The sequence below is a fragment of the Anastrepha ludens genome, chromosome 4 (assembly GCF_028408465.1).
Source record: "Anastrepha ludens isolate Willacy chromosome 4, idAnaLude1.1, whole genome shotgun sequence".
Lineage (NCBI taxonomy): Eukaryota > Metazoa > Arthropoda > Insecta > Diptera > Tephritidae > Anastrepha > Anastrepha ludens.
The window spans coordinates 114,329,594-114,345,936 of NC_071500.1; the positions used below are offsets into that span (position 1 = coordinate 114,329,594).

At 36.8% G+C, this 16,343-nt stretch overlaps 2 protein-coding genes across 2 annotated transcripts; one reads left to right on the forward strand and one right to left on the reverse strand.

Annotated features, from left to right (window-relative positions):
* Positions 1-8,398: 8,398 nt before the first annotated feature.
* Positions 8,399-13,625, reverse strand: LOC128860674 (COMM domain-containing protein 4). The gene is made up of 4 exons (XM_054098331.1): positions 13,509-13,625; positions 9,470-9,610; positions 9,176-9,407; positions 8,399-9,111 (listed from the first exon to the last, which is right to left on the reverse strand). The coding sequence occupies exons 1-4, from the start codon at positions 13,509-13,511 to the stop codon at positions 8,870-8,872; spliced, it is 618 nt and encodes a 205-aa protein (XP_053954306.1). The 5' UTR covers positions 13,512-13,625; the 3' UTR covers positions 8,399-8,869.
* LOC128860675 (leucokinin) lies at positions 10,717-13,472 on the forward strand. The gene is made up of 2 exons (XM_054098332.1): positions 10,717-10,818; positions 12,738-13,472. Exon 2 carries the CDS (start codon positions 12,767-12,769, stop codon positions 13,262-13,264), a length of 498 nt encoding a protein of 165 aa, XP_053954307.1. The 5' UTR covers positions 10,717-10,818; positions 12,738-12,766; the 3' UTR covers positions 13,265-13,472.
* Positions 13,626-16,343: the final 2,718 nt, after the last annotated feature.

Sequence of the window (16,343 nt, forward strand, 5' to 3'; positions counted from 1 at the left end):
TCTACTCTCTTCTCGCTTAATACAAATGATGTTGTTTTTGTTGCTTGTAATGCGAAATTGTTTCTCTTAACACAAAAATATTTTCCCCAAAACATAAAAAAATATAAGTAAAATTATTGTGCGCCTATAATTATGCAAAGGGGTGTATACAATAATTTTTGGAATACTGTGTCCTAAGTTCGTTAAACTTTGGGGCCCTTATCAAAACTAGCCTGACTTGCTGATGAATAACTAAAACCGCAAGAGTTTATTGCTATTGCGCTCAAGTATCGCACAAATATAGTCCGTTATAGCCATGTGATTGAGAAAAAAGTGAAGTATTGTCGCGCAGTGTAATGAGAGCATATCCACACACCTCACCAAAGCCAATATTTGGCTGCCAGCAAAGCAAATACAAAACGAAAATAATTTCGCCCACTCATCTCCGAACCATCTCATTGAATTTATTTATATTTGATCGTCCAGCCAACTCATCCTTTTCCCTTTAATAGAGATCATTTCTCATTTCCACACCCACACACACGCACCATAATTAAAATCAAAATCAAAAACAAAATAGCAACAACGGCAAGTTCCTGCAACATACGAACAGCGCAAATGCGCAAACAGTCACAGTTACACAGTTACAGGCTCCCCAAGCCACTTGTTATTGACAATTTACCTCCTCACTTGCTCGAATGTCTATATTTCATTATTTCTATTTACTCGTCGCTCGCTAACTTTCCTACTCCCCTCTCGTAGTCACACCATTTGGCTTTGTATTTGCCTTTGCCATTGCCATTGGCGTTATTGTCATTATCCTGCAGCTCCGTTCCGCTTGGTTGCACGCTTAAGTGAGCGTATTGAAAGTGGAGTCAAACACTCAGCGGGTATCCTTTTGTGCTGCTGCTTCCTCATCCTCTTCTTCTTTTCACTTTAATTTAGTAAATACGATTGTTTTATTGCTTGTCGTTGTTGCTGCACTTTTATTTATTTAATTTACGCTGGTGTCATCATTCCATCGATGTTGGATGTCGGATGCAGGCCTGTGGACTAAGTGGAAAATCAGTGCATTGCCTCATCGGTGTTTATCATTTGTAATGAAAGGCCGACCATAAATAACTCTTTCCTCCCGGCCAGATACACGTAATTGTCTGCCCGCTGCTAGATGCATTTATTTATTTGCCATTAAGCGAATTAGCGTGTCTAATGTGTTAAATGTTGCCTAGCGTAATGGAAAGGGTTATGGGTTTAAAAAATTATAAGCTGTGCCAAGTTTTTTGAGAGTGGATGCCTTTGAAATGAAATTTCCCTCCTGGGCATACGTATGTACATTTGTATGTCTACCAATTTTATCATTACTTTTAAATATTTCCAAGAGTTGACTCTTCTGAAATTATTTTTCATCGTCATCAAAGTGCCATTTTACATGTTTTGTAAAATATTATTGCGCCGAAACCTGTTGTAGTCCATTTATTTCATAAGTTTTCAAATTTGTGCACAAATCGAACAAGTAATGTCATTGTACAGGAGGGTACATGAGTTGAGGCGGCCGCCGTAGTCGAATGGGTTGGTGCGTGACTACCATTCGGAATTCACAGAGAGAACGTTGGCTCGAATCTCGGTGAAACACCAAAATTAAGAAAAACATTTTTCTAATAGCGGTCGCCCCTTGGCAGGCAATGGCAAACCTCAGAGTGTATTTCCGCCATGAAAAAGTTCCTCATAAATATATCTGCCGTTCGGAGTCGACTTGAAACTATAGGTCCCTCCATTTGTGGAACAACATCAAGACGCACACCAAAAATAGGAGGAGGAGCTCGGCCGAACGCCCAAAAAGGGTGTACGCGCCAATTATATATATATATATACATGAGGTACATATGACTATTGACATCATAAAAATAATGCAGGTTATTTTGCACTGAAAAAATCGAGTACGTCACCTGTATAAAAGAAATATTCTCACTAGTTGGCAATGCCATGATTCTTTGTGCGAATTCGACTCACTACTGTTTCATTCTATATCTATTTTTTACTAGTCCAGTAACAATCATAAAATAGCTTCGCATGAAACTAGTTCCATCTGAATGCTTATTGTAAGCGAATTGTCCCGACAACCAAACAGAAAAGCACTACTGCTCGCAAAAAAACCGAATGCCCAAATTAAGATGCCAGCTGAGTTGAGTGCGCATAGCGACGAAGCCGAGAAGCAAAGTAAAGGAGTATTGGTGCTAAATGCAGCGGATGTGGATGATTTAGAGAAGTGTACGACGGGGCGGAGTAGCAGTTGGATGGTTTCGTGCGTTGCGCATTTATAGTTTTACACACAATGAAAATAATATTGAAGTTTTTTTGTTGTTGGTCTACAATTACATGCATATGCCAAGTATTATTTGGTGTACATATTTGTAGTTGTAGTCAGTGTTGTTACAATTGTTGTCAAACAAGACGGCAGATCACCCTCTATGGAAGGAGGGTGAAAACAGTGAACAAGTGGGTGATTGCGGCGTTTAGCTCATCCAGTTGTTCAATGCCTTGTTTTGGGCGGTTTGTGTACACGCAAGGCAAAATCACTTCCGTTACGCTTTCCGGCCCTTAACCGCGTTGTGGAAAGCAAAGTGTGTGTGTGGGGCGGCAAGTGCGAGTTGACTTCCAGAGGGTGGCACATTGTGGATTTTTGGACTTTTTTGTTGGTAATGCGCCGTACTTCTCGACGCAAACATAAACTGTTAGTATGTAACTGTTTTGCAAGCGTTTAGTCATTTATCCATGCCTTGTTGATATTGCCCTCGATGCGTGCGAGTTGGAGCGCTGCGCTACCACAATAACCCAACGTCAAGGGTAATAATGAAATAAATGTTTCGCTAAATGATTTCGTATTTTACAATTTTCGCCCTTCTTGTGACTTTTTTGCTTTCGGATTTTTAAGCACCCCTTTGTCTTGCTGTGCGTTGTGTTGTTGTAAGTGTCTTTGCTTTGTTGGCAGCTTGGGATTATCTCATCAGAATGCATGATTTTCAATTAGTTTGATGCACTTTTGTGGTGTACATGAATGCATGTGCACATAGATACATTAGGGTTGGCCAATTTGAAGGGGGAAAATGTAAGCTCTCGTAATTTTTTATAGAAAAAGGAAGTTAAAACGAGCAAAAATGTATAAGCAAAAATTTACATAAAAGTGAAGGTTAACAAATGTGTTAAATGCGAACTAACAAACTTTGAAAATATCTAAAAGTCGAAGTCATCGCCGTTGATTTTGCGTTTTGTGTATTAAGAGATTTTTTATATTTTGATTTAGCACTCATTTCTTTGGTTGTTGATATTCGTTTGAACATATTCTCCCATGTGATTCAGTGGTCGCAAAATCAGCTCACCCTAATGCACACACAGACGCACCTAATTTTTTGCTTAGATTCCGCCGACTTTTGGTGTTTCATTGTGCTTTAATTTAAGGGCGGTTAAACTAAGCTTATTTGTATTGCTTTTCATTTTGCGGGTGAAAAGTTAGTTTTTTTTTCATACTACACTTTTGGCACACAAATTCGTTGGATATTTAGATTTATTGCCCTTTTAGCTAAGAATGTAATTTCATAAAGTAATTTTTGAGCTTTCGATTTCAAATTACCTTCTTAAAATAAAAATCGCGCATTCAGTCAAAGGCGAACATAATAAAAAAGTTTCAATTTAACTCAAAGCTGAAACACTTTTTGACAAAAAGGTAGCTTATTAAAGACCGCCGTAGGCGAATGGGTTGTTACGTAACTACCATTCGGGAGTACGTAGGTTCGAATATCCGTGCATGAAACACCAAAATGAAGAAAAAGTTTTTTCTAAGAGCGGTCGCTCCTCGGCAGGGAATGGCATGCCTCCGAGTGTATTTCTGTCATGAAAAAGTTCTTCATAAAAAACCATCTGCCGTTCGAAGTCGGCTTAAACCTGAAAGGTCTCTTCATTTGTGGAACAACATCAAGACGAACACCACAAAAAGAGGAAGAGCTCGTCACTTAACAGAAGTGTACGCGCCAATTATTTATTTATTTTATACTAAATGAGTCTGAATTTAGTAAAAAATAAAACTTGAAAATTTAAAAAAGTTCAAAATATATATTGTTTAGTTTTCAAAAAAATAGTAAAAATTATGCTCATGACCAATCAATTTTTAATTTATTAAACTCTTAAAATTTAAAATAGCTAAGTTTCGTATTGAGACTTAAAAAATACTTACAAATTTTGCATATGAAATTCTATTATTAATTGTCATATCTATCCTCTGTTTTTAATTTCAATTTAGCGAATCAATGCATACATACACACATATAATACGTTTAATTATTTTCTATTAAATGCGAATGTTTTTACATTCACATTCTATCCTTAGAAAAATTAAAGAAATCTTCTCTTTTTCTCAATGTGCGATTCCCACCCACCCGGAATTTCACTTTCCCCGCCCCAAAGTCAAGATTTCCAAACAACACCTGTGTGGCGTGGAATTCATAAGCGACTCCTAATGAAACCCTATTAAGGGAGAGACAGAATAAAGCTTAACAAAATGAAATCGAAAGAATGGAAAAACTCGTAAATTTTGAAGCAATTCGCAGCCATAAATCAAGCGCCAATAAAAACTAAGTGAATGAGTGCGAAAAAAAATTAGAAAGAAAATAATTTTCACAATCAACGAAAGCCAAGCAAAAGTGCGGAAAAATCGCAAATGAAACAACGCGTCAAATGTCAGCAACATGCGGTAGCAACATTGAGTAATTTTCAAGTAAAAGCGCCATGGCGAAAAATTCTCGTACGTTGAAATAGAAAATAGAGCAAAAGCGCTAAAAGCAACTAAAATTCAAAGATTTTCAAGAAAGTTGCCGGCTGAGGCTGACTGCCTGCCTCGCCTTGACAACCTACAGTTGAACTGTGAGAAGTTTGCGAGCTGGAAAGAATATTTCCAACAACAAATGAAAGAAATCGCTGTGTAGAAAAAGAATTTAATTGAGGTGACATTTTCGCGACATCGACAGCGACAACAGCAGCAGCTGCCGCCAACTGCAATCAGCCGGTGGTGCATGCCGCATACCTACAACATCAGTATAAACAAGAAATAATCAGCAGTGCGTATACGCCCCGTTGGCAGCAGCACAGCAACGAAAATTAGAGGCGACAAAAGCAAAGATTTTTTAATTGAAAACATTTTCAATGCATTTTTTCTTAATTTATTTTACCTCTGTATGTCGCCAATGTCCAATGTCACAACCGTGTCCAATTTTTAATAAAGCGTGAGGTGGTGAAGTAGAAAATTTTTAATTACTCAACTGGAGGAAATATTAATTTCGTATTTGGTGGTGAGTTCTGGGAGACGCAGCCCAGCGCCACATGCGTACGAAATTTTTACATTTTTATTATCAAATTTTGCTTTATTTGCACTACCGCATGTGCACGCCATTCATTTGCCACTTCCGTGCCATGCGATTTTATCTCTTTTAACCCCAAAACTGGTTCATAACTTTTGCCTCATTGAGCTGCTGCAGGCGCACGTGTGTCGTCGTAATTTTATTTTACGCATAATTTTTAGCTAAAATGTCTGGTTTATCACTTAAAATTTCTTATCCTTTCCGGAATTAATTATCTATTATTATTTGTGCTTTGCCAATGTGCATTTTTTTAGCTTAGAAAAGGGTTAAAATCATGCCGCCTTTATTAGTCTCGTTATGGATGCGGTGTATTCGCCTATCAAATTTTTAAGATCACGATAAAAGACTTGTCCCTGGCGGTGTGATAAACTTCACGTCCTCATTACATAATTATTCGACTCATGTTTAGTGAGCTCTTACAAGGCTGGCGCGTAATTATTTAATTTAAGCAGATGTATTACGTAACTTTGATTCCAAAAGGCCCAAGTCGATTTCTGCAGTTATACAAAAGAAACATAACCTTAAAGATTGTGCGAAAAATTTTAAAATTGCTTAAAGCAAACAGCTCGAAGAAGCACAAATGCAATTATTAAGACAAGTCCTGGTCAACAAATAAAGACAGACGCTACCAGCGAGAACAACACTAGACGAAGCTATGTTGTACTGCCACTACTGTTTCCACGGGTGGAACTAAAGGGAGAGGGATATTTGATGGGCAGATAGTAATTTCAACAGTCTTACAAGACAACTACAACTCTTCCTCTGCGTCTCTGATTAGATGCATAGGCCTCTTCTTTTCGCCAAGCGTTAGCAAGTGGCGAATAGATGAAGCAGCTGGCATAAGTGGGTATAGAGCTGCCTTAAATTACATGTGCTTATAAGACAGTGATAAGAAATACCAGTTTAATGAGGTATAACTCTGTAAAGGATATCTTTGTTGTTGCTTTCGCATGCAAATTTTTCGTTAAGTTCATCGAGCACAGAGATAGTGAGCGGAGAAGTGGCGAATAGAAGAGGCCTAATGTCGTTAGCTATCTGCCCATATTCCGCCAGACCTAGCTGTTGGCCTACGTATTACTGAACGCCCTCTTTCATTTCAATGAGGTTCCTTCTGAGGTGCCTAGGAGACAGCCCAAGACTTAGATTGTGTATTCTGGGAAGGGCACTTTGATAATATCCCTACAGAAACTTCTAGCTAAGCATTTTCCATAGCTCCTTGACTGGAATTTGGCGATATGCGAGCCTCACTGTCGAGCCGGTGCCCGGACGGCATCAGAATGCAAACCGTAGCTATTCTAAGAGACAGATTTGTATTTTCACTCGTATTTCATGCTTCGTTTTTATGTCTTTGCCTGAAGTAGTGTCAAGTAGTGATTCCAAGACTTGAGGCTTATTTACAGTCAGTAATGGTGCGACGTCAACCGATATGCGTAGCTCCAAGTTGATCTGCATCATCCATGTTGCGAAAAATTCGCACCGGCAAATTAATTTCGTACGTAATCTCCTAGCAGTAAAAAACCGATAAAGTTGAAAAAAGCAAGTGTTGCCAAACACAATCGACAGTACGCGAGATTAATAAAATGTGTGAATCAATTTTGGTTGGACTTTCGACGTATCTACATATAGGTGTTATAGAAAGGTGTGGAGAGCGGCCTACTCTGTGGTACTCTTTCATCTTCCATCACTTGCAACAGAGCTGGGAGTACCAAGGTCTCAAGTATCTTTACTAAGAAGGAAAAGAGAGGGCACACCTTATTTGGGGATTTCCCCAGTGTCAATCACATTTCAGGGATAATTAGAATTGATAAAACTTTCTGTCCTGCCCAGCTTTAAAATGTTATGTGCTCCTTCTTCGCGGGTGAAGGAGAGTGGCGTATTAGTATTTGGCCATACGTTTGACATTATGCAACGAAAAATGCAGTATAAATTTCCATCTATGGTGGTCAAAATGGATGAGATAAAATCGATAAGAATTGACGATAATCATAAAAATAATGGGTATATTCAGAAACGCATTATAATGCGCAACATACTTTTGCAGTGTTGGCAGTGCGTTCAGAAATGCAAATATGGCAGTACTGCAAATGCATCGCGTTCCAAAACGCCATTTTTGTATCAAACGTCACGCATTATTTGCAGGAAAAATTTTAATACTGCCGCTGATTACGCTAATATGATTTCTGATGAAAAGTGAGTATAAAACTAATTTTTTTAGCTTTTAATGTATAGATATATCAAATATACGTTATTAAAACAATATTTTATTACATTTTTCTTGATTTTAGCGATTATCTAAGTACATCGGAAGTAAAGTTGCTTCTCAGAGTCCGACTGAGCATGGAAAGTGAATTTTTGCAAATCGTCAACAAATCTATCAATTGCATCACTTGTCACATTGGCAGTGTTGTCAGCGCTGCAATTACTGCGCATTTATAATGCGTTTCTGAATATACCCAATAGCAAAGAATTTTTTTTGGTGGGAATAATATAAAACAAATGTTCCGAAATTGAGATTTTCATAGCCTACCGGCGAATAGCTGTAATGAACTGTCACAATGTCTTGGCTATGCGCACAAACGAAAAGAAACTTTATTTGCAAACGCCACCGATAGATGTCGCCAAGCTGTGCTTGGAATGGAAACTGCCAGCCACACTAAGTTGCGATAAATCGGTTAATACTTCAACTTTTTTAAATTCAATATTAGTTTGGGGAAAAAGATATCTATTATTTTTGCGCGAATGCTTTAAAACTGTTTTAGGGTCCACCACAAGTTCCTGGGCGGCGATACGACCACTAACATGTAGGTAAACTTCGATTATTTCTATGGTTTGATCGACATTACCGACATTTTCTTTAACATCAAAAATGCCTGAACGGAATCGAAGAAACCAAAATTGCACGTAACTAGATGTTACAGTATCGGCGCAATAAAAGCCATTCACAATTTCCATTTTAATATTATATTAAATATAAAAATCGCGTGGTATACCTATTTAACTTGTTTTCCAATTATGGAATCGCTTGTAAGGAAAAGCACGAGGAGGTATTCCGTGCTTCTCAATTCGCTTATTTATATCTAAGACCCTAACACGTCGTCGTCGATATCTCTTAAGGGTTGGCACAGGAATTTAACTGTTACGGCGGGGTGGCGAAGGTATTCTCATACTGTTGATAAGAAGATGATCATATTTTCAGGGTATTATTTAATTTAAATAATTCAAACCTGTTGAGTATTATCTACCCTGTTGGTTGAGATTTTTCTGGCTTTGTAGATAATTGCATACTTGAGAAGTACTTTTTAACCTATAAATATCATTGTCTACAAAATTTAATAACTTATCAATTTAGACCTCTACTCTAGTGAATTACTAATACACTTATTCTTATAATTAACTTATTTCTAAAAGCTATGAATACTAAATTACGAGCTTCTGCATTCAATGCCTCGTAAATAAATGCGCGCAATATATTTATTTCACTTCTAGACATCCATTTGGTTCTGCTGTCGCCAACTATACTGTTGCAACGTGGTGCGCACCTCTTTCAACTCCTCGAGCAATGCATGCACGTTAGCGTGCTCAATGTTCAAGACATGTGTGGTGTCCTCTGGCAATCCATCGATTAGCTCCTGTGAGATTTTCAATTCAAACTGCGCGCAACCAACAGTATTAGCAGGGCTATCTGCCGCGGGTGGAATGTAGCACACTGATGACAGTTCATTAACTGGCAATACGGAAAGTCGAATTAGAGAATAAACCGAGATCGTTGTTGAAAGTGTGTCACTTACTTCTAAATGCTTTCTCTCGCAGGCGCTGACGTATAGCCGTAACATTAGTGGCCAGCACGCGACACATTGAAGCGGCATGCTCCTTTGGCAGACCTAGTTGTTGAATCTCCTCGCTAAATACTGACTCGCTAATGGCATGACGCGACGCATTGATAAGTAAAAAATGTATACAAGCGACAGCGGATTTCCCATCGGTAGATATGTCAGCTGTTAACGATTTAACGACACTCTCCTGTATATAAAAAAATATGCAGTTATAAATATGAAAGCGCTTTGGTTTAGTTGTATGTATACCTCCAATTGCTGGCCAATAATTCGCTTGGCAACTAACTCGGCCAGTGATTCCAAGTCTTTGGCACTCAGCACAGAAAGCGTAGAGATAATCTCCGCCAACACCCAGTCGGGACAGTCGCCATCCCCACAGAAGCGAAATTTCTGCAAAGACAAATGAATTTATTGCTTTATGATTTTATTAAATGATTTGAGACGTTAATTAAACTGCTGGAAGAGAGAATCAATGAGCTGAAATAATAGCAGTTACGAATTAAGTACTTCAGAAAATATTTTAGTACCATTTTGGAGTAATTCGGGTTGTTGTTGTTGTTGTAGCTGCAGACACATTCACCGTACATGTGCGGGAAATGTTGCTGGAGATATAAATCGGGTCGTTCCGGTAGCGTAGAACCGACTGGCGTGGGAACGTATTACTATGGTGTGAGCAAAGAGTGCACATAAACACTCAATAGAATAAGCGCTGCTTCACGTTTGTTTTTAATATATTACTTTTGACTTCCGATAACGTCTAAAGAATGTTTTTTTTTTCATTTGAATTCCGCCTAGACCGAAAAGCACTTTTTGTTTTACTTTTTAAAGCTCGAGTGTGATAATTAAAAGCAAAAGAAAACGCTTTTCTCACAAACGTCACAATGCAAACAAATGTGCATATATGCCACATACTCCTGTATCTGAGTCTTCATCAACACAGTGCAAGTGTTGATAGCCAACTCGTACATAAGCAATTAATAACATTTCCTTATACTTGACTGTCAGCATAGCGCAGAATTTATGGCACTTGTTGCGTATGATAATTTGTCGGAAAAGAGGTGCAGAGCCAGCGGCCAACAGCAGAAAGCATTTTGCCACCCCCCACCCACTATACCACCTAGCTGATAGCTCGTAGTAGCAGCTTGATGCTCACACCCCTTTGGCTCGCTGAAGCGTTAATACCAAAAAGCACACTTCAATTATTTGTATATCATTTTCAAATGCATAAAGTGTAACGGTTTAGAAACAGCGCTCCCCCATTTCTTCTGCAGAGTGCTAATCGTTGTCGTTTGTCGTTTTGTTAACTGTAATTATTTTTATTAACTGTACGCCTTTCTTGTGAATGTAAATATGTACAAATGCGTGTATGTTTGCCTGCTTCTGAGTAAGCTTGTGAGAGAACTCTTCGTATCCGTGTGATCCTGCTTATAAATTTTGCTATAAATATGCAGCCAACTTTCGACATCCTTACAGTTTGTGTTGAGCAAATCGCGGCATAACTGCATTTAAATTAAAACAGAAGTTACATTAATATTATATTTCGTGGTCTATAAGGAGTAGACGCATAACCTACTCAATTTCCACTAATAATTCCAAAGGTAATTCGGCCATTTCGAAGGCACCTAAATTTTGCTGTCGAGTGCGAAAGTCAAATCTAAAAATGTTTACTACAGTGTGGCCTTTATTATTGTAGACTTCTAAATACTTTCGAATCGCTAACAAACATTTTTTTAATGCAAAAATAACTTTTAAATTTTAAAGTGCTCGTTTCAGTTCAAAAAACAATCTAAAAGGTTGCAATATCCTTATAGCTTCAATTGCTAAATCACTGAAAAGATTTATTGTGAGATCAAACATTTGGATATTACTCGGACAAGTTTCACTCTGTGCTCTTAAAATAAATAAAAGGAACGTTAAATTTAAATCATTTTAACAAATGTTTGCCAATTCTGTGAAATTCCTGTTCTATATGCCGATATCAAATCATAGAATTCCTTCGAAATAGAATTTATGACAAATTAAAATTAGTTCGGGCATTGACGCAGCAGTGCCTAGGTTTAGCAATTGAAGGGTTTTTAGTTATTGTAGGTTGTGTAGATAAAGTGACTTTCTAGCAATATTTAAATAAGTGATTTATAAACAAGGTAAAAAATAATTTGAAAACCGTTTTTATTGGATTGGTTATAACTCCTTAAAACGGATGGCTGAGTGCTGAATCAAAATTTACTGCTGCATTCAATTATCGGACCGAGAATTTAAAATTACACCTCATTTTATAGCTCATTCAATTTTGGTATAGTAAAGTCCAAGTTTCAAGTAGTTCAAAAATTACACAGATTTTTGAGAATTTTTTTCGGTTGCAGACTTGTGCACTTTCTCCATTTAACACCAACTCCACATTTTTGTTATATGGAAGAAAACACCCAACACCGTCAGCAGAAAAAATTGTCAAAAATCAAAGCGATTTGCACTTTATTATACCAAAATTTAGTGATCTACTTACCAGAAATTTGTCTATAAATTTTGAGTAAAAAGTTGCCGTCTTTTTACAAATTTTATACAAAGTTCGAAACTTTGACTTATATGAAAAAAAAATTCAAATTATAAAATAAATAAATTGTCAAAATAATAGTCAATAATTTGTGGGTTTATTTTTTATCTTTAATTTTACTTGCAGGATATATGTATATTTTTTGATTGCATTTTCTTAATAGAATTTTTCGTCTGCTCTTGAGGAAATTCACAACCTAACTATGAATATAAAAAGGACCAAATCTAGTTATATGAACGAGTGCCAGGTATAAATAAAAGAGGTACTAAATGTTTTCTGTCTCCAGAAGAATTGAAGAAAGAAGTTTCCCATTAAAGACATGATCTCCTTGAAACTGTATAGAAGATAATCATAGACTAGGTAAAACTTGATTGAAGTTGTTTTTCAGAAAAAATTCGAATATGGGTTTGTAGAGAAGCAGAAAGCATTAGCAAAGACAGACAGTCAAAACAAACAGTTCGATGCCTAGAATGGTTTCAGTTTAGTTTTCAGAACTTGAAGAATATCTTTTTTCTTCATGAATATAAATAAATATGTTGTATTTTGCAATGTCCGACTACTGAAGCCGAAGTGTCCGAGAACTAAAAGTTTCCACGTTTCCACGACAGTCGGTTCTACGTTACTGAAACGACCCGGATTTATATCCGGCCAAGGACTGTCACTCCAGCAGCATTCCCCGTATGTAAGTATGGGGAATGTTTATGCTACTACAACAGAACTAAAAGTGTCCAATTACTACGCAATACGGCATTCTTTTGTTACTAAAAATACGAATTTCATAAAAACCCCGGTTTTAAGAAACAAAATTATATTTTATGGTACATGTATGCAAAACATTGATAAAGTGTTGATTTTCCTAAGTCTGAAAGCAAGTTAATGCCCCAAATACGTAACTTAACTGCTTGTAACAAAGCATTTCTTCTAAAAATCGCTATTAATCAATTCTACTCTTGACTTTCATTGCAGCTTTTTTCAGTTTTAATCAGACAATCAACATGCACGTCATTCACACATTACTCTCCATCACTTTGCTGATTTTTGTTTGCCAAAATGCACGAGTATTCGCGCTACCCGTCGCCGATGAACTTAGCACTTGTGAAGAGCAGCTTTCCAAATATCGCCGATTTCTTCTACAAGCCATTTTAAGCTTTGAAGATGTTTGCGACGTTTACGATTCACACCCACTACATCCACTTGATTCCTTTTATCGACAGGAACAGCAAGAATCTGTTAACGGGCCATTTTCACGCGTCTTTCAAACTGGCACCTCCGTTGCTGAGCAACGTAGTGAGATATGGACTTTCTTCAAATTATTGATGGCACAATTTAATGACATGGATTTCGTGAATATAATTAAGGAAGCAGTTATTGAACGTTGTCGCATGAAGTCGCAAGAGCAACATGACGAGAAACGCAACTCTGTGGTGCTGGGTAAGAAGCAACGATTCCATTCGTGGGGCGGCAAGCGTGCCCGACTCGACGCTGACGAATGAAGCTTGGACCTGTTGAAAACGCAGGAAGTTGATTATTGGCTACTGCGTACGAATAAATTTATTTTCTTTTTGCGGGCTGGATACATTTGTTTATTGTATATAAAATACCGATAACCTTTAGCACAAAAACAAACGAATATATATTAAAAAAACAAACTATTGTATGCTGTCTACACTGCAATTACATTAAAGTACAGAAAAAGTAAAACTTGATTTCTTTACTCATCTGTGTTATTGAACTCACCATTTCTTGCCAAATCCAATTAACTTTCTTAACCGTGAAGTAAATTTTGCTAAATATTTGTGGAAATCAATTTACGAATCTTGTAGTGGGCGAAATGAAAGTAACAGCTGTTTTGCGTTACCAATTGTTGCAACTGTATCAATCCAAATAGCAACTTTGACATTCACTGGCGTTGCCAACTACTGTACATCTTTTTGAAGCATTTTTCCGCCGGAAAAGCATTTGATTTGGTTTTTTTTATTTCATTTCATCGGTAACAAAAATTACGGTTTAACTAAGTAGGTATATACGAAAGTGTGTACCCTGATATGATGCAGCAAATTAGATATACTAGTTCAAACAACTCTCTTCTAATTTGAACAGGGCACGATATGAACTTAATCCGGAAAAAACAAAAGCTTCATTAGTTCATTTTTTTATTCATTTTCAATTTAAAAAAATTGTCCCGCCTCAACTTTCAGCAACAACTTTCCAACTAGGCAAATTGGTTAAGGTAGTTGCATGAAAAATTCAAATTAATTAGCTACAAAAAGGAGTTTGCCTATCTACTGGCAAACATTTAATAAAGAAAAAAAACGTAAGCGGCTATAAAATATTTTCCAACCTCTAAATTAGTAGGAGTTGTTTGCATGGGCACCACACACAAAGCCGATACGAAAAGTCATCTAACAAACTGGTATTGTACAGGCGGCATTTCGCATTTCCCGCGAGTCAGTCACGCATGCTCCGGTAAAAGCGTTGTTTGGCAAAATGAAAAAAAGAAGGAGCAACAAGCAGATAAACGCGTTGTAAGATATGCAGACCAACGGCTGTGTGCTGCACTGCGTGGGCGTAAATTATCATGATGTGTTTGTGACTCGGTGTATTCATGCGCATAGGCGCTGTGACTTTTCCGGAAAGTTTTATTTGCTTCGCTCGAAGTAGCTTAATAAAGTACAATGCCGCAGCGCGGTTAACAAATGTTACTGCTGCTTGCATTTGACTGCCGTAGTTATGTTCCCTTTGCTGATTTATTGCAGTTTCGACAACCAACAACAATTAGGTCGACGTACACGTACACGACCACGCACAAAAATAAGGAAAATGTTTGCAAATTTTTCATAAAAATCGCGATCTGTAAATTCTTGCATAGCTTAAGTAATTGGAGCTGTGTAGAAATGTAATGTGCCTTAGTCGTGAGTATCGCCATTGATAGGACTTTCTTCAGATGTTTGCTTTGTCTACTAAATGCATTGTGTGGTTCATTTGTTATTCCTGCTATGTTGATTTGCTAGTATTCACAACTGTCGCCGGCTAAAATTGCAAAATCGGTTAAATTTCGTTACGGTACTGCTGGCATAAATATTTTACTTTCAGCACGTTAAACCCGATAAGAAATCATGAATGGAATGGGAATTAGTTGTCTGTGTGGTCGTCCAAAAACAAATGCTTTCATTTACTTATACTCGATCAAATGAATTTACATAAATATAATTTTGATAATTATGGGGAGTGCGTGCGTTCAAATCTCTGTGCATGAAACAGAAAAATGATAGAAAAACGTTTTTTCAAAAAGCAATTTAGTTAGCCTTACAATGATTAGTACGCACTGTCTCAGTCTGTTGATTTCGAGATAGCTTACAATTTTTTTCGTATTAAATTTCGACTAATTACTTTAAATATATTTTTTTGACCCGTCAAATGCTAGTGCTTTATCTTTTTAAATTTTTTTCGTATTAAATTTCGCTGAATCCCTTAAACAGTTTTTAAAATCCGTGGAAACAAATGTATTGTTAAATGATTTATTTGTAGTTTTATTCTTGTATTTCAACTTAAATTATATTTTCAATTTCCTATTTGTTAATTTAGTAATCAAATGCACCCACACACAAAAGTTTATCTTTCAGAACAAGCATTCTAGTGCTGGTAATGAGTAAAAATTGTATTAGTTTCAGGATAATATTTGCCTTTTTTTAACTAAGCCTAAATACATTACCATAAACTATGGATGTACTCTTTTTCTTAAAATGAAAGCCTTCGCTTTCAATTAGACACCTGCGTTACGCCCCACACTACTAATCTCGACACCTAAGAGCAAAAAATCAAAACTAAAAAAGAAACACTGGCATATTTTGCCATAAAAATAACATAAAATGTAGACCGCTGGTGTTTGCCGCTCCATTGAAGGATCAGAGGTTAGGCAAAAAATCGCCAATTTATTTCTTTATTATTGCTTGTTGATTTTTCGTTTCCTTTTATTTATTTTGACTTTTTCCTCCCATGATTGATGGGTATATTTGCTTCATTCTGGTTGCTGTCGAATGTGCTTTCGCGAGATCTCATTTGTGCGCCCAAAAATTGATAAAGCAAAAGAAGGCCAACTCGAGGGTACCGGGGTGCAAATATGTAAGTGTGTAGATTCACACATACAATTTTTTTTTTGCTTTCACCGTTCCGATCGATAAGGCTGGTGGCCTTTGCTGCTGGTTGTAGAAAAAATCAAATTTATGATGAAATTATTGTGGTCTATTTTTATATTGATATTCATGAAATAAAAATTAAATTAAAATGTCGTTAAGAATTTGCGTATTAAAGTAATTCATAAATTGATTTATAGTCTTGCCGTTGGAAATCTGTAAACTGCATTGCTTGGCTGCATCGCCTGATTCTTAATGTTGTTGGATTTTTTCCTCGCCCTCTTTACAAAGATAGAACTCTTCACTAAAGAGGAGTAAAAATTGTAGTGTTGCATATAAACAATTCATGAATAAACCAACAAGAGCTTGCACATATGTATATTGCACACTTACTGCAAGACTGACATAACCCAAAAATGGTAAATATTGTTTATTTATT

What these genes read in the sequence shown, in the direction of transcription:
- LOC128860674 (XM_054098331.1), bottom strand. An exon ending in TTATTGGCCAGCAATTGGAG is followed by an intron (nt 9,408 to 9,469) that starts GTATACATACAA and finishes TTTTATATACAG; the next exon opens with GAGAGTGTCGTTAAATCGTT. An exon ending in GCGAGAGAAAGCATTTAGAA is followed by an intron (nt 9,112 to 9,175) that starts GTAAGTGACACA and finishes CCGTATTGCCAG; the next exon opens with TTAATGAACTGTCATCAGTG.
- LOC128860675 (XM_054098332.1), top strand. Translation starts at nt 12,767, where the DNA reads ATGCACGTCATTCACACATTACTCTCCATCACTTTGCTGATTTTTGTT.